At 44.3% G+C, this 18,527-nt stretch overlaps 1 protein-coding gene across 1 annotated transcript in view; it reads left to right on the forward strand.

The window, feature by feature from the left end:
* prkd2 (protein kinase D2) overlaps positions 1-17,064 on the forward strand; it is a 40,355-nt gene extending 23,291 nt beyond the window's left edge. Inside the window, exons 3-18 of the mRNA XM_088627278.1 lie at positions 885-1,016; positions 1,298-1,461; positions 3,592-3,787; positions 4,063-4,140; positions 4,668-4,842; positions 5,109-5,226; positions 6,220-6,297; positions 7,049-7,325; positions 7,483-7,535; positions 8,394-8,466; positions 9,861-9,967; positions 10,512-10,673; positions 10,800-10,898; positions 11,927-12,194; positions 13,782-13,867; positions 14,867-17,064. Of these exons, the coding sequence (XP_088483404.1) occupies positions 885-1,016; positions 1,298-1,461; positions 3,592-3,787; positions 4,063-4,140; positions 4,668-4,842; positions 5,109-5,226; positions 6,220-6,297; positions 7,049-7,325; positions 7,483-7,535; positions 8,394-8,466; positions 9,861-9,967; positions 10,512-10,673; positions 10,800-10,898; positions 11,927-12,194; positions 13,782-13,867; positions 14,867-15,079 (2,279 nt within the window). The 3' untranslated portion in view covers positions 15,080-17,064. The remainder of the gene's footprint in view (positions 1-884; positions 1,017-1,297; positions 1,462-3,591; positions 3,788-4,062; positions 4,141-4,667; positions 4,843-5,108; positions 5,227-6,219; positions 6,298-7,048; positions 7,326-7,482; positions 7,536-8,393; positions 8,467-9,860; positions 9,968-10,511; positions 10,674-10,799; positions 10,899-11,926; positions 12,195-13,781; positions 13,868-14,866) is intronic.
* Positions 17,065-18,527: the final 1,463 nt, after the last annotated feature.

Raw genomic sequence — 18,527 nt, forward strand, 5'->3', positions numbered from 1 at the left:
AAAGATGAGTCTTCTGTTACTATTATTCAGTTAATCTGACAGTGGTTGCTATTATCGTGTGTTATTCACACCCTAACAGACCGTGACCCTGCTGCCTCCAGAGAGCAGTGGGCTGGCTCTTGGGTGGGTTAGAGTAGAGTCGGGCTCTGTTATTTTTGGGGGATGGGCCCTTTCTATTCTTGTCCTGTGGACACCCCAAGGGGGAAAACCTACCATCCACCCCCACATCTCCTGTTTGCGGCCACCTGCAAGGAGAGGGCTGAGGCTCATCGTCTGCGAGAGGTTTCCTTCAGCTCTGACTGGCAGCTGCGGCTGGGACCTGGAGGAAGCTCTCTCAGATGCACAGTAGAGCTGCTCTTGGTGAGAAGGAACAATCGAAGGCCTGAGTGCTGCAGGGTCAGGGCTGTCCTGCTATAACCTCCCAGAAATCTAGACTTCAGCAGGTTTTCTGTTTATCCTTCCTGCCTCAGGTAGACACGAGGTGAAAGAAACAGCCATACAATTGAGTAAATATGTTAGTTAATAGCAAGGAGCAGTAGCAGGATCGCAAAACCATAACAACATTTTGAGAAGCATGATTTAATTTCTATTTTATCAAACCTGTCTGCCCAGCAAGCAAGAGGGTAATGCAGAACAGGCTAACAGACCAGACTGTGTATTCTCCTGAGGTTTCAGATGGCAAAGGAAGCCTCTTGATTCTTTAACTGCTTTAGTTATCCCTACACTATCACAGGCCTCTCTATGTCCTCCATTTGAGGTGTGAAATGTCTGTGTTCATCGTCAGGTAGTGATTTGCTTTGCTGAGCAGACTGAACTGCTCCTCTCCTGTCATGAGTCTCAGGAACGCGTCTCCATTCTTCTCATGCTTGCTCTTGTCCTTCCAGCTGCTGCCACATTCGAGGATTTCCAGATCCGGCCTCATGCTCTCAATGTGCACTCGTACCGCGCGCCGGCCTTCTGCGACCACTGCGGAGAGATGCTGTTCGGCCTGGTCCGCCAGGGTCTCAAGTGTGATGGTGAGGAAGCCTGACCTGTCCAAACATGTCCAACTGAACGCAAAGTCAGTCTAATAACTGCCTAATGTTTTACAAAACCTGTTTCACTTGTTTGTTTTTGTAAGTATAGTGATGCAATTGTTTTTTTGTTACATTGTATGAAGCAGACAAGTAAAAACAGATTTTCTTTACAAAACATTGAAAGTGTTTTTTTATTTTTCACAGGTAAGCCAGTGACAAATCAGTGAGAATCAAGTAGCTGTAGCTGTGAGTTTTCAACCTGTCTCTGTCTCCCTCTGTAGGATGTGGGCTGAACTACCACAAGCGATGTGCCTTCAGTATTCCCAATAACTGCACGGGTGCACGCAAGAGACGTTTGTCCACCACATCTCTAAACAGTGCCCAGTCCCTGCGTCTGTCCACTTCTGAATCTCTGTCCTCCAGTACCCCCACTGAAGACAGCCTGGTGAGACACATGCCCTTTGGATTTAAGCAAACTTACTATTCTTAAACTTTCTGTTGTGGTATCAGATTATATTTCTTTCTGCGTCGACTCTACCATCCCTACCAAAAGCTTTAAGGCTTTTCCCAGTAACAAACCCTGGGCAACAAAAAGCCTTAATCATGTTCTCCTAAAAAAGAAACAAGCTTTTTCTCAAGAGGACACCCAGCTCAGGAAGGAAGTGCAGAGAGAGGTGAAAAGGGAGATCAGGAAAGCTAAGGATCAGTACAGGGTAAAAATAGAGAACACCATGACAACAGGTGACACCAGGATGGCATGGCAGGGCATTAAAATCATGGCCAATATCCCTCAGAAGCATAGTGGCAGCACTATACCTCTGTTAAATGGTATGGATGGGCAACAGCTGGCCAATGATCTGAATGTGTTTTATACCCACTTTGAGTTAAGATCTCATCATAAGGCGCTATATAAAATAAAATCATAAGGCGCTATATAAAATAAAGTTTATTATTATTATTATTATTATTATTATTATTATTATTATTATTATTATTATTATTATTATTATTATAAGATCTACAACCACCTCAGCTCATAGTGCTATTCAGCCTGTATCTGGAGAGGTTTTCTTTAATATTGACACAGCAGAGGTACGTAGAGTTTTTAGGAAAATTAATATTAAGAAAAGTGCAGATCCAGATAATGTGTGTGGTAGGGTCTTACAATCTTGTGCAGATCAGCTTTGTAATATGTTTAGTTTTCTCTTCCAGATGTCCTTAAACTCCCAGATCATTTCCTCTCTGTGGAAGAAATCTATCATTATTCCTATTCCTAAAACTGCCCAGCCTAGTGGCCTTAACAGCTACAGGCCCGTAGCCTTCACATCTCTCCCAGTGAAAACTCTTGAGAGAACACATCCCAAAGAGCATACAAACCCTCATCGACCCCCTTCAGTTTGCATACAGGGAAAGGAGAAGAGTAGACGATGTAATTGTAAAATCTGGTCTTTCAACATCTGGACCAACCAGGGACCTTTGCAAGGATTTTATTTGCTGACTTCTCCTCTGCTTTAAACACAATACAACCATTGTTGCATGCACAGAAACTCTCAAAGCACTTCAATCTGAATGAGAACTTGATAAGGTGGGTCCTAGACTTCGTAACACAGGTCTCAACAGGTCAAATTGGGGAAGTGCTTATCTGACATCCACTGTGTCCACTGTTTTGTCCCCTCTGCTGTACATTTTGTACACCAATGATTGCAAAAGCAAACACACAGATAGACAACTCATTAAGTTTGCTGATGACACAGCTCTGGTCAGTTTATTAAAGAACACAGAATACCATCATGGGCCCATCCTTAAAGATTTTACTAACTGGTGCAACAAGTCCTCCCTAAAGTTAAATGTTTAAAAAACAAAGGAACTGGTTATTGATTTTAGGAAAAATACCACACACACCCAACCCACTATAATTGATAGTCAGCCTGTTGAAAATGTCGATGACTATAAGTACTTGGGACTGGTCATTGACAATAACCTAAAATGGGACAAATGTTGAGACATGATCTATAAAAAAGGCCAACAGAGACTCTTCTTCCTTAGAAAACTCATTTACTTTAAGGTGGATAAAACTATTCTTACACTCTTCTACAAATCATTTATTGAAAGTGTCTTAACATACTGCTTCACTTGTCGGTTTGGCAACATACAGTAAGTACTGGTAACAGTAATAGGCTGGGTAAATTAGTAAATATAAGTGTTGTGTTTGACTGTGCCGTAAAACAAATTTCCCCTAGGGGACAATAAAGCTTGAAATTGAATTCTGCTCTTGTTTGTGCTCCCAACTCCTCACTTCATCTGACGTCTGATGGGTTTCTGAAGAATACACTGTCCCGCCACACACTGGAAGAACACCGACTCTGTTTGTTGCTAGTTCTCTAGCTGTGGTGTTGAACTAGACAGTGATTCTTCAGGAACTGGCTTGGCAGGATCTTTGGATCAGTTAGCTACTAGAAACCAAACAAAGAAGATGGACTGAATGTCCTCTTTTCATTTGCAACCTCCTCATTTCCTCTCTTAACCATCCTTTCTGCAGCACTTCCTCTTCTGACTAATCTCTTTTGCCCCTTAGCCCCGGACTCCCAGTGAGGTAGGGACCCCGGCACGCCGCTTCTACTCAGGACGTCCCATCCAACTGGACAAGATGCTGCTGTCCAAGGTGAAGGTTCCCCATACCTTCGCCATCCACTCCTACACCCGGCCCACGGTGTGCCAGTACTGTAAGAGACTGCTCCGCGGGCTCTTCAGGCAGGGTCTGCAGTGCAAGGGTAAGTCCAACTGTCTGCCCCTCTGAATGTGCATCTGTTGGCCTCTCTGTCCATCTTTCAAAGGTCAATCTGTCGGCTCAACTGTGTGCCAGTCCACCCATCAATCACTCTTATCTTTCTTCTTTCGCTCACTGTAATGAGACAATCTTGTGAAAAAAACATTGAACATGGTTTTTTTTTGTATTTGCTACAAAGTTAATTATTACTATTACAAATTGTTTACCATTTACTGACAACTGTTATCAAGATGTGTTTCCTCTGATCCTTCCCTGCAGACTGCAAGTTTAACTGCCACAAGCGCTGTGCTTATAAGGTGCCCAATGATTGCCTGGGAGAGACCATCATTAATGGGGGTAAGGGAACTGCTGAGGATCTCTGGTATCTTTCCTAGTTTGGGGTGTTCTCCAAGCCCTTTACACAGGGGTGCTGTGTCACAGACACTGACACCTACAACTGGTGATTAGCTGTTCCCCAAGAAAGGTTTCCTCTGGAGATGTGATTGTGCTAGTGGTCCATCTACACTTGCAGCACTTTAGCACTGTCTGGACTCTGAAATTAAAGCTATAGCCCTGTTTTCAAATGTACATTATTTATTTAAATTCATTGCTTCTGATTATCGACAGACATTTGTCTTTTTTTTACTGTCTTTTTTTTACTGTGTTGTAAAAAACAAGCTAAATACCATTTATCTTCAGAGACAAATACCAGTACGAGCTATAACAGAGTAAGGCAAACTCTTCTAATGTTTTAAACAAGCAATGCAGAGTTCATAAGCTAAACAGCAAAAAATGGTTATGCAAAAGAAAATGATTTTTGAAAATGTGGCATCCAAGGTGTTGTAGGATAGTATGGGGTAATGATCACAGATCCCTTCCTACAGACATGCTGAGCCCCAATGTAGACCCTGAAGTGGTCATGGACTTCACCAGTGATTTTGGAGACTCTGACAAATCCTCCCTCATGGATGACTCTGATGACTCTGGAATTATCCCGGGATCACACTCGGAGAACAATTTCCCAGAGGACAGCCTAAGTGGAACCAGCTGTGACCAGAGGTGAGTGGCTGTGCCTGCATGTCCTCTTTCACCATGAACTTCAGTTCATGTTTCGTTCAGGTGCTCTTCATTCATGTGGCCTGGTTTTTGGTTTAAAGTCCCTCAGTGTTCGAGAATGTGTTGTATATGCTGTCTATACTCAGTTGCTGAGCTTGCATTATCTCTCTTTAACTGTTTAGGCCTCATTATTTTTGGTCAGCATTGTTAGAAATGTGTTGGGATAAGAATTCTTTATTCAAGAAATAAAATGATCAATTCTTTCCCAGTGCTATGGGCTATATTCCTCTCATGAGAGTGGTCCAGTCTGTGAGGCAGACGACACGCAAGTCGAGTACCACCATCAAGGAGGGCTGGATGGTCCACTACAGCAACAAAGACACACTGGTAACAGCACTCGTCCTCCCCTGTCCAATTTCTTAGCTCTTGGCTTATTTGACCTTTTGTTTCTCCATGATGAAATTCATGGACTGTGGGGAGCAGAAGTTCAGGTTGTGAACCCCAGCTGGAAGGTAGTAAGTTCAAGCTGCAGGCTCTGCTCTTGTGCCCTTGAGCAAAGTACTGTACCAGAATTGTTCCGGTCATCCACAGTCTGTTAGTGGGTAATCCTGAGAAGGAATAGCCTCCCATGCTGGAAGCTGTCACATCCCATTAGTCAGCTTTATACTGCAGAGTCCATGACCCCAGTATGGCCTTCACTGTGTCAGAGGTCTTGGGCTCAGTTTCTTCCCATCTCCCAAAGGCATACTGGACAGGTTTGACTGGCCTTTCTCTGTGGGTCTGTAATGGGAGCAGCTGTAGGCTCTGTCCTATCTTGCACCAGGACGAACAGATCACTGAGAATGGATGGATTGTCACAATGTTGGTTTTTTCAATTCTTTTATTAAAGGCTTCCTTCTTAATTAAATTCACCTGCTGCACTCTGTGTATTAGGCCCTGACTGCCATTATCATTTCATGAGAACTGGTACGTGCTGCTTGTTCCTGAAGAGTAATTAAACTCTTTCACCAGGCCAACATGCCTGTAAGTCATTGGCCGTTATCACAGACACCCAGCTGTGACTGAGGCTGTGTGAGTGTAACCAGTGGTCGCTCAGGTTTGACTGAAGGTCCTCCAGTTTTCTACTTATGATTTATAAAAGCTGGTAGATAAGCCATTTGCATTGTCAGAGTTTTTCTCTTTCAATTCTTTATTCCTTCCTTACTCTACTTTTACAGTCTATTTCCAGTCTTTCTCTAATCACTCTTGTTCTTTCTGTCTCTTTTCCCTTGTTTTTTCCCTTTTCTGCTCTGTTCTTCCTGGCCAGCGGGTCTCTCTACACCTCTAGCTGGACTGCTTCTTGTTTCTCTGACCTCTGACCTCTGCCCTCCCCACCTCCAGAGGAAGCGTCACTACTGGCGGCTGGACAGCAAGTGCATCATCCTCTTCCAGAATGACACCACCAATAAGTATTACAAGGTAACAGTCCCTTTCATATGGATCTGCTTGTCCGAACTGTACGTACTGTACATTGACAACTAGTTAAATATAGATCGACCGGAGATTGCGAGTGTGAGTGTGCTTTAATGTAAAGAGGATTCAAGAATAATTTTCCTGCAGGAGCCACTTCCTTGATTGCACTTCTGTAATCTATAATGTGAGTGTGTGATAGGCACGCTGTATACTTATAGTGTAAAATGAGTAGACTTTGTCAATGGCAGGAAGTGCTAGAGAAACATGAGAAAGAGTCTGTCATCTCGGGCCCAGACTGCAGTACAGCAGTCAATTCACTTCATCCTCAAATGAAGGTCATCATGCTCCAAGAACTGGGGCAGCACTGAGCAGTACCATAATGTTCCATATAAATGTCTCATCTACTGGTCACAGAAGCCTGGCACATTTTTCAGTAAGGAGTTCCTAATATTTTGGCTAATGTGCCTAATGTTCTATTCATATTGTACTCTTTACCATTGTTAAGTTTCACCTCCCTTCTTGCACGTCTAATTATGTTGGGCAGGGTACAATCCTGACTGATGCACAACAGGTTCATGTGTAAAACAACATCAAGGGCTTTGTATTTTTTTTTCTTGTTAGCATGCTTGACTATAAGAACCTGTTCTATACCACAGTGTCCATGTGATTGTGGAGCCAAATGGTAAACCCCCTCCTTACACAAAGGTCAGCCAGATGAACAAATTAAATTAATGTTGATTATCCTGTCCCTATTCAGGAAATCCCTTTATCAGAGATCCTGGAGGTCAAAGCAGCAGAAAACTTCAGCCTGGTTCCTCCAGGCACCAGCCCTCACTGCTTCGAGATCGTCACAGGCACCATGCGCTACTTTGTGGGGGAGGAGCTCTCCCCCTGCCCTGCCGCCTCCAGCAGCATCACTCCCAACAGTGGGGTGGGGAGGGATGTGGCCAAAGCCTGGGAGATGGTCATTCGCCAAGCCCTCATGCCTGTCATTTTTCAGGATGCTCCCACTTCACAGGGACACACCCCCCGCAGTGAGTACAAGCCAAACGGTGAGCCGCAAGGCAACAGCACAATAGGCAATGTTTCCAAACCCTTTTCAGCTTTGCATACATGATTAAATTATTGTTGTGCAGAACAAACAAGTGTGTTTATGCATGAATTCTCATGACACTGTGCTGTGCTTTCCAGGACAGGCCTCGGTCAGCATCTCCGTGTCCAACAGTCAGGTCCAGGAGAATGTGGTGAGTGTCGGTCCTGGACTCCTCAAGCTCAGATGAGGGTGTCTGTGTGAGAGAACATGACCGAGCTGTGAAAGAGACTGGTTCCACTAACCTTTCAATTCCAATTTCCATGTTCCTTTGTTTTTCAAAATATTTTAACATGCTTTTCAGTATCCTTAATTTAAACTATACTGTATGTTTTCACTCTATTAAATGGAATTAGAACAATACCAAGATGTGATGCCTTCTGACATTGTCATGTACAGCAGCAACAAGGACTGTTTCAGTGCTTTCCATCTTGACATAATCTTTGGAAGGCTCTTTATCTGTAAACTGAAACCTGCACGTACAGATTGGCTTTACAGCCTTCGTTAACAAGAGCAAACTCCAAGGTGCTGTAATGTAAACTGCAGTAGAATATGGGAGGAAAATAGGGCATTTCCTTGAGTCTCCCTTGCTTGAACGCTGGATGGTGACCTGGACACACTGCTGCTCTCAGTTCCCTAATGAAAAGTTCTACCTTGAAAACTTACTATCAGAATTTTGTAGTTTTCCCACCATTTTGCTGTAGTTTCAGCATGTTCTCATGGTGTTTGAATTTCCTTGAGCAAGGGAATATCCTGTGATAAACACTTGCAGTAGTTCTCCGTGCAGTCCCCACCACCCAGTGAAGGCATGGTTGAAACCAAAGTGAAACCATGGGAAAGATGTACAAATCCTGGTGTAAGTCTAGGGCGATCTGCCAAGGGGATAGTCTGCATCTGTGTGTTTTGTGCTGGACTGGGCTCTTCTGCTGCAAGGGGGGAGTTGAGAGCTGGAGGCGCAAGGGGGACCCGACGGGGGTGTGTAGCTGATGGGTGTCTTTCTTGTGCCTGGTAGGACATCGGCATGGTCTACCAGATCTTTGCAGACGAGGTGCTGGGATCCGGCCAGTTCGGAGTGGTCTATGGTGGTAAGCACATATTAAGGGACTTTGTCTCCCCTAAAAGAGCTTTTGCAAGCTCAGCGTTTCCCATTTCGTACATACAGTATGGTTTCTGTGTAACAACTGTCTCCACATAACGCATTTATCTAAATTAAACGTCATAAGCCAAGCGTTTGCCCAGTCTTGAATTTTATCGAAAATCTTATTAATTTAATTTCCTGCTTCTAAATATATTAGCTTATATGCAGTGTGTGGTGTTGAGATTTTAATTTGCTGTAACAATCAGAAATTGTAATAAGAGCTCTTGACAACATTTTGGAATCAGTCAAACATAATAATTTATAGTCTCGCACACGGAGTCTAAATATACAACATGCAAGTTATTAATATAATAAAAACATGCTTAATAAAAAACATATGTAATACAAGTTCAGGTGGGTAGCTGCGTCAGCATGTGTAGGCTGCAAAGGAACAAGTAATAGGTTTATTACATGCTGAAAAAAGAAGAAAGAAAACACAACGTTTCGGCCATGGAGCCTTCTTCAGGTGTGAGCCTTCACAAACCTAGTACTTGTTCATATGTAATACAATATATATCTGTGAAACTATCTGCTGGGAACACAAATGCTGATCATTCACTTAGAGATTACAAAAATCAGAGTTAATAACTTCAGAGTGAAAATCCGCATCAAATATAATGTGTCACAGTCTAGCTTGTCAGGCAGCTCTGTCAAAAGTAGCCGTGATGGCTGTGGTCTTTAAAACAGTCTGTACACAGTTTGTCTTAGTGAGGTTTACAATGTAGAGTGTCAGTAATGCAATTAGTATATCTCTTCTTGTGGACAATGCAGGAGCACAGTGTGTCTGAACATTAGGAGCTCTTGCTGTAACCTGTCATTATGTGAAGCTCTGGGTTTTCTTGCATTCTGTTTACAGCAGCTAACGCTCTGTAAGGGTGACTCAGATGTCTTTAAATACACTTTGTGTCTCTCAGCGGCATTTCTATTTAATGCCTGCAAGGTGAACGAGCTGGCGTCACCTGACTCCATCTGGGCCAGAGGAGAGTTACAAAGCAGCAGGGGGCTGTGCAAATCCAAAACTGCACTGCAGTAACTCTCATAACCCAGAGGGAAACAGAAGCAGTTTAGTAAAAGTTCATTTTCTTTTCCATATTTTTCTTTTGCATTTGTTTTACTACTTCATGTCTGTTTTCTTTTCTGTCTGATTATCACTGAAATCAAAGGTGTAGACATTTTATTGGCAAAATGTGCTTCATCTTGTCATACCAATAAAAAAACCTTGAATAGAATTACCCTGTAGATGCTTCCATAATACACCTGCTACAACTGTTGCAAGTTTTTTTTTACAACAATTAACGGTTGAATTCCTACATCTTTCACTAAGGAGTGTTGTGTCTCCAGGAAAACACCGGAAAACTGGGCGTGATGTGGCCGTGAAGGTGATTGACAAGCTGCGATTCCCGACCAGGCAGGAGAGCCAGCTGAGGAATGAGGTTGCGATTCTCCAGGTAACCCACAGGGGGAGACGGTTAGCACCTGCCTGTGCAATCTCACTGAGCGCCACACACTGTCACAGCTTGGAACAGCATACTCCATTTTGCACACTGGATATGGGACAAAAACTATTCATGAAACAGAATGTGGACTGTAAGCTTGTTTTAATTGGCATTTGACCTTTATTGGTAATTAGAGTAATTGTAAAGAAATTCTAAAGATATGGCCAAGAGAAGCCGAAGGTAGGCAAGGTACATATCCCAATCTGCTAATTAAAGCCCAAATCCTGCATCTTCTGTAGGTCTCTGTTTCATCAATGGCTAAAAATCTGGAAGAGCTGTTCTGTTTGGAAGTGAATTTGTATTTTATTTTTTAATCCTCTATTCATCACATTAGGGAAGTGAGAACAAATAACACAATACGTAGAAATATTTACTGTAGTGTATATTAAACTGGTTTTGATGTTCAACCAGATCAGGGCATTGCCATGATAAGTTCATGATAAAAAGCGAGGGGCAAACATTGGGGACCACTCACAGCTCTCCCTGTGTCTGGCAGAGCCTACGCCACCTGGGCATCGTCAACCTGGAGTGCATGTTCGAGACGCCCGAGAAGGTGTTCGTGGTGATGGAGAAGCTGCATGGGGACATGCTGGAGATGATCCTCTCAAGCGAGAAGGGCCGGCTGCCTGAGCGCCTCACCAAGTTCCTCATCACACAGGTGCCTTCTCTCTCACCGTGGGCTCACTCCAGGCTGACGCTGAAATGATTAGACAAGTTTCACCACAGTGAGCTCCTGTGAGGGAAGAGTTGTACTGACGGTGCTGCCTGTGCCTTTTCCTCACAGATTCTGGCTGCTCTGAGACACTTGCACTTCAAGAACATTGTGCACTGTGACCTGAAGCCTGAGAACGTGCTGCTGGCCTCAGCAGACCCCTTCCCACAGGTACTGCATTTGCAGCTCAGGCAGAGCTGCACCAGTAAAAACTGACAGCAATATGTCCTCTACAGTGATCCTAAATACCGGAGCTCCTTTAGGCTGCTGTCTCAGCCCCAGGCTGTACTCTTTGTTTACATATGACTGTGCAGCAACTTACAGCAACAACCACATTATCATATACACTCATGACACCTGTCACTGGGCTGATCAGTAACAACAATGAGTCTGCATATAGGAGCGAGGTGGAGCATCAAACAAGGTGGTGCTATGAAAATAATCTGGCCCTGAATATCAACAAGACAAAAGTGTTCAATGTGGACTTCAGGAGACCCAGAGGGAGTGGGAGCTGCTTTGTACTTCAGATCTCCGCCATCTTGGATTGGTCTCACAACACTGTAGGCAGTCTGAAAAAAGCACAACATCGCCTGCATTTTCTGTGGTACCTAAAGAAATGCAGTATGGGAAGCAATTAATCATGAACTTTTACACAGCACCATAGATCGTGTCCTAACTCTTCCCATCACTCCATGGTACAGTATGTAAATAATACCATACATGACAAAGACGCTCTTAAAATGGAGAGGATTATCGGATGCGACTTACCATCAATTGATGAGATTCACACAATCTGCAGTCAGAGTAAATCCCGATCCATTATTCAGGAACCCGACCAGAAACTGTTCTTCTCCCTGAGCTCTGGGAAGTGGCACCCCACCATCAAAGCACAGACCACCAGGCTCAAGAATACCCACTGGCAGTTCACATAGTTTTTACTTGACTACCACGTATTTATTGTCAAGTGTCTTTATAGCTCTTTATTGCCGGCTGTACATTATTGTGCTTTGTTGAATGATCATTATTTATTATTGTTTGCTGTCTTGTAATGTGTGCACATTGTGTGAAAGTGTTGTCTATTGTACTGTACACTTTCCAAGAGAGAAGCGTGAATAAGAATCCCAATCCGCATGGACATGTGGTGATCAAACTCCTCTGTCTCTCTCCCGTGCCTTTCCATCTCCCTTCTGTCTGCAAAGGTAAAGTTGTGTGACTTTGGATTCGCCCGGATAATTGGCGAAAAGTCATTCCGACGGTCAGTGGTGGGCACCCCGGCATACCTGGCACCCGAGGTACTTCTGAACCAGGGCTACAACCGTTCACTGGACATGTGGTCAGTGGGCGTCATCATGTACGTCAGCCTGAGTGGCACCTTCCCCTTCAACGAGGACGAGGACATCAATGACCAGATCCACAATGCTGCCTTCATGTACCCCCCGAACCCCTGGAAACACATCTCTCCCGAAGGTACCACAGCATTATGCAATTGAGCTCAACTCTGTCCGTTCAGGATTTAAAATACTAAAATCAAACCTCCTTGTTGCTGTCCTCTGGCAAGGACTAAAGATACTCAGTTCCTTTGTCCTGTCTGTATGTGATATATCATTTAGACCAATTAATTCATATTTGCCTTTTGTTGAAAAGATTGGAATATCTTTTTTTTCCACATGGACAAACAAATACATTAAACATTACTTCCCTTTGTTTCAATTCTGCACTTGTTTCTATATAATAATAATAACTTTATTTTATATCGTGCCTTTAAAGGTGGCTTCTCAAAGCACTTTAAGGAACGACAACAAGAACAATAAAAATAGAAAAATACACAAGATAAGCACGATGAGAATACACAGTTAGAGGAGACAGTGGATGGGGTTACTAAATACAGTAGGAGCATAGGGGTAAAAACAGAACCAGTTAAGTAAAGGCTATTCTAAAGAAGAAGGTTTGAAGTCTGGATTTGATGGAGTTTAGAGAAGGTGACTCTCTGATATCCTTGGGGAGAGAGTTCCAGAGCTTCAGGGCGCAGCAGGAGAAGGCCCTGTCACCCATACAACGTAGACGGCTTGGGGGACAGATAGGAGACCAGAATTAGAGGAGTGAAGGCTGTGAGGTGGGGAGTAGGGCAATAATAGCTCTCACAGGTACTGAGGTGCCAAGCCATGCAGAGCCTTATAGGTGAGCATGAGGAATTAGAAGTCGACTTGATACTTGACAGGAAGCCAGTACAAGGACTCCAGGATAAGAGTAATTTGATCACTTGCACTAAACCTGGTCAGAATTCTGAGTGCCGAATTTTGGACAGACTGGAGTTTGTTCAATGTGGATTTGGAAACCCCAGCGAGTAGAGCGTCATTGATAACATTGGGCGTAGTCTAGCAATGTTTCTCAGGTGGAAGAAAGGTGTTTTGACAATATGCTGCACATGTGGGTCGAATGTCAAACCTGAATCAAATATCACCCCAAGGTTTTTCAATTTAGACTGAAGCTCAAGTACAGAACCATCCACAGATAGGGTTACAGCACTGGCTTTACAAAGTTGATGGGGGGTGCCAATAAGCATGACTTCAGTCTTGTAGCAGTTTAGATGAAGGAAATTTTGAGTCATCCAAGTTTTTATGTTGGAGATGCAATTACATAGATTAGAGACAGCCCCACATCAGTGTCATGGATACCTGAGTATCATCAGCATAGAAATGATAGTTTAGGCCATGTGGGTCGACGGTGGCTCTGTGGCTAAGGATCTGTGCCTGTGGCTGGAAGGTTGCCAGTTCGTATCCCATGGCTTGCAGAAGAATCCTACTCTGTTGGGCCCCTGAGCAAGGCCCTTAACCGCAGCTGCTCCAGGGGTGCTGTATAAATGACTGACTCTGCGCTCTGACCCTAAGCTTCTCTCCCTATCTTTGTGTCTCATGGAAAGCAAGTTGGTGTATGCGAAAAGACAAATTGTATATGGCCAATAAAGTGATCTTAAAAGCTGACCAATTGGAAAAAAGGAAACACATGTACAAGCACTGTTTGCCTGATTCTGTTATACATTTCTTTCCTCCTCAGCCATTGATCTGATCAACAACCTGTTGCAGGTGAAGATGAGGAAGCGCTACAGTGTGGACAAGTCCCTGAGCCACATCTGGCTGCAGGTACACACTGGTTTGACCTGTGGTGCCGATAACCAGCAGTGCTCTTAGTTTTGTTGTGTGTGTTGCCTGGAAATAACCACTAGAAGGCACTGTTGTACTGTTAGTCAGGTAGATGGCTTTGCAGTTAATAATAATTATAATAATAATAATAATTGCTTACACTTATATAGCGCTTTTCTGGACACTCCACTCAAAGCGCTTTACAGGTAATGGGGACTCCCCTCCACCACCACCAATGTGCAGCATCCACCTGGATGATGCGACGGCAGCCATAGTGCGCCAGAACGCTCACCACACATCAGCTATCAGTGGGGAGCAGAGCAGAGTAATGTAGCCAATTCATAGAGGGGGATTATTAGGAGGCCATGATTAGTAAGGGCCAATTGGAAATTTGGCCAGGACACCGGGGTTACACCCCTACTCTTTTCGAGAATTTTTAATTCGGGGATTTTTAATGACCACAGAGAGTCAGGACCTCGGTTTTACGTCTCATCCGAAGGACGGCGCCTGTTTACAGTATAGTGTCCCCGTCACTATACTGGGGCATTAGGACCCACATGGACCGCAGGGAGAGCGCCCCCTGCTGGCCCCACTAACACCTCTTCCAGCAGCAACCTTAGTTTTTCCCAGGAGGTCTCCCATCCAGGTACTGACCAGGCTCACACCTGCTTAGCTTCAGTGGGTTGCCAGTTGTGAGTTGCAGGGTGATATGGCTGCTAAATGAATTGCTTACACTTATATAGCACTTTTCTGGACACTCTACTCAAAGCGCTTTACAGGTAATGGGGATCCCCTCCACCACCACGAGTGATGGGTCTGTGGCGGTGTTAGATGAGCTCTCTTTCAGCAAAACATTTATTTCCATAAGATAAGCAGGTAAATAGAAACAGGGAGACTGAATAAATGATCAACTATTAATAAAATAGAGAGTTAAGCCCCACTCGCTCTGTTTCTGTTTCTCCTGATCTTAACTCTCTCCCTCTGTGTCTGGGGCTGCAGGACTATCAGACATGGCTGGACCTGCGGGAGCTGGAGTGCAAGCTGGGCGAACGCTACATCACCCACGAGAGTGACGACAGGCGCTGGCAGCAGTTCGCCCAGGACCACACCCTGCCCTACCCCCCCCACCTCATTGCCCCCCCGGCCGCTGGCAGTGACGACTCGGATGACAGTGACATGCAGGGGCTCACTGAGAGGGTCAGCATCCTCTGAGCGCAGTGGCTCCGCGGGTCCACTGTGCCCCGCCCACCGCCTGTCTCTCTGGAGTTGTGACATGCACAGAGGTGACAAAACCAGCCCTTTACAGGACTCGACCCTTCAATGGGTCCACAGCAAAAGCCCAATGGATCTGCAATCATTCTGCAGAGGACTGAGCTCCAACACTCTCCTGTCTCCAAACAGTGACTTCTTGCAGCCGAAGATGTCCCTCTAGTGAGAGGCCTGGCCATGGTCTTTCCGTCCTCTCTCACACATAGTGGCACATCAGCAGCTTCAGAGCCACAGTCTAGTCAAACTTATTCAAATGGAGAATTTCCTTTTAGCATGGTGCTGTTAACTGTGAGAGGACACAGTTTTTCCATAGCTGATGCATGGAAGGGCAGTTTGATATTCCTACAAATACTACTGTCTATAAACTTTTCTAATCGGAAAATCATTGGGTTTCGTCATTATCCAGAGCTTGGTAAACCCATTGGGAAAACATGGGAAAGAACAAAGTAAAACCATGATCAAATGCCGGATTGCCACAGGGAGAGGCAGAACAACGTCTCATGGACTGGGAGCAGAGGCCTCTTGTAGCCAGAGGGGGGGGAGCGTCCGTCCTGTACACTCCGCCCCAACTCCTCAGTCTGCTCACAGAGCAGGTCTGTCCACTGCTGCAGCTGCTTATTCCCACGGCTCTTGGAAAAATGCAGGAGATGGGTTTTGCTTTTCATGAATGTGGACACTCCTGAACAGGAGCCTTTTAGGAGCACTTTTCCTCCACTGACACCCACAGATACTGTAATGACTTCCTTAATTTCTCTTTTATAAACATTCAGCAATGCACGACTAACTGGCTACCCTTTGTATTCCAATGTGGGAGGAGCTGGGCAAGGATGAGAAACATCATTACTGTGGGGGTGTTGGTGGTCTAACTCTTCATCCTCTAAGAAACTCCTGTATGTATAGTTCCCTCTTCTAAGCACACGCAGCCTTCAATCACCCACTGCAGTGTTAAAAAAGTTCCTGCCTCAAAGTGAAAACAGAAAGTGATGGCAGAGTCGTCTGGGTCTGTCCGACTCCAATGGGCGACATGGCACCCGGGTGCCAGTACAGGACTTCCAGTTTCACTGCAGTATTGCAGCTTTGATAGCATTAATATATTAAATATTAATATACACAAAAAGAGACCAGAAAATCTTTCTTCAAGATGCTCTCCAGAAAAACACATCATCCATTGATTAATTCTATGTAATTTTCTCTGTAACTCCTTCAAAAAGGTTATTTGGCTAGTGTATGCAGGGAAGACTATTGGCTTATTGAAGCATCAGGTGTAAAAAGCTCAGTTTCCAGAGAGCAAGCAACATCTCCTCTTTGAAATGCTTTCTGTACCTGTGTTAATGTCTGCTGTTACACACTGCATCTGTCTTAAAGATCATTCCTGCTGTAAGAGGAGAAGTGATCTTCCCAGGCAGTAGAAGTGTGTGAAAGACTGGCTCCTCCATGCTCTCTGTGGCTCCACATGTCCTGTTCCAATTTTTTCTGCGGCCTGCTTCCTGAAAAGGACAAAGAGGCTTGTCAAGCTTTTGCTCTGAAGTGGAAGAAAGTAAAGGAAGCACAGAACTACCTGCGTAAATACAGAACTAAGAAAAAAATAATTGCAAGGGCTGTGATTTCAAGACATGACTGAGTACTTCTTGTATGTTGTTTTGTTTTCTGGAGAACTGTGCTGTTAACATGTGACTTTGGTGTAATTTTAAAAAGGAAGGGACCCGCATCTCCCTTGGCGCCAGTTTCCCAATGACACCCCTATGATCTGAGATCTCTCAGGAAGGCATAAGAATAGGCTGTCAGCCTTGCAGCCACAAGAGGGAGCTATGGTGTGGTTTCCCAAACAGACTTGTGTCCACAGTAGAAACTTAAATGAGGTGGTTCTGTAATGTTGTTTCTTAATTATACAGAAGTAGATCCTACAATAAAAACTGATCAAATAATAATGGGTTATGCTTGCTGAGAATGATTTCTTTCCAGGTTGGACAGCTGTGAACCAGAAGATTTTTGTTTGTAATCAGAACAATAGAAAGTTACTCTAGAGAGACTGTAGCGCCAAAGGTTTACATGTGAGACTTGCACTGTTTATTGTGGTTCTTTTTATGCCCAAGCATCTTGCATGCTTGCTAAAAGTTATTTTAGGGTTTACTGTAGTAAAATAAAGTCATTGTTATATCTAGGTTTTCTTCTGGGTGAATCAGGGATCAACAACCTGGTCTACAGGTGTTTGTTCCCACAGATCTCTTGCTTCATTAGACCAGTTCAGCTAATTATGTGTAATTATGTAAACTTATGTGGAGTTTGATGTGTTTCTAGATCCTAAAAAATACTGATTCAAAGTTCTCTTCTTTGAACCTCGTACCCTCTTGCTTCGTGATGACGCCTCCATCTTTCTGTGGCCACTGGAGGCAGTTCATGAGGCTGGGGGTGGACCTGGCTGTACAGATACCTGTGACTATCTGTGATGTAACAATTCTTTCTCTTAAAACTTCATTTCCAGGCTCAATTTACACAATCAGTTACCTTACTGGTTTCAAAGGTAACCAATATATTTACCATGGCTCCTCTCCTCATGTGCTGAATCCCCTATTTCTAATGTCTAGAGCCACTCCAGGTGATCTCTCACTAAACAGACAGTTGTGTTTTTTACTGATAGCAAAGAGGCGTTTCCCAGATACGACACCTGCCGATTTCAGCCAAGATGAGGCCTGGATGAGAATGTAATCTGAATGACGTGGAGGTGGGGAGGCGGAGCTGAAGTTTCACCTTTCAGCACCACAAGATCTGGCGCACAAAAATGGTGCAAAAATGACATTTACTGAGCACACCCACAAAAACAGGAAATCCTCACCAATGTTCAAAGTATGTTTTGTGAGCTTCATCAGCCAACTAACTTCATAATAAATCATTTAAAATAAAGAAGTCCCTGGCAAACAGAAGGCTTCCTCTGAGCTTTTAAAAGTTGAGTGACAGGCTGTGAACTCATGAAGAAATTAGGCTCTTTCAGCCTCTCAAGGTTTGCTCCTGTGACCTTGTTTCTCAGCAGAGCATAGCCGGCCATTATCTTCAGGCAGCCCAGCACAGACAGGAGCAACCCTCAGTACCTGTCCACAGGGAAGTGTTGCAAAGCACAAAGAAGTAATGGCGAAAGTCATGGTACAGCACAGGGTGCTGGTGGTGTGCTGGTGAGGGAGCAGCAGGAATATGTAACAAAGCAAAGCCGATGGCTGGCACAAGCCCTGGGACTCCATGTTAAACTAGAGGAAACTTTATCTTCAGACAGGAAGATGCTCGAGAAGAGCAGAGCCTCCCGACTACAGCATTCTGGTTTATCATCAAACTAGCTTGTATGTCTTTGTAGATCTCGAGGTCTTGCTTCTCTGCTCTGCACACTGTTTCTGTGTCTGTG

Source organism: Lepisosteus platostomus, chromosome 4, assembly GCF_059453375.1.
Source record: "Lepisosteus platostomus isolate fLepPlt1 chromosome 4, fLepPlt1.hap1, whole genome shotgun sequence".
Lineage (NCBI taxonomy): Eukaryota > Metazoa > Chordata > Actinopteri > Semionotiformes > Lepisosteidae > Lepisosteus > Lepisosteus platostomus.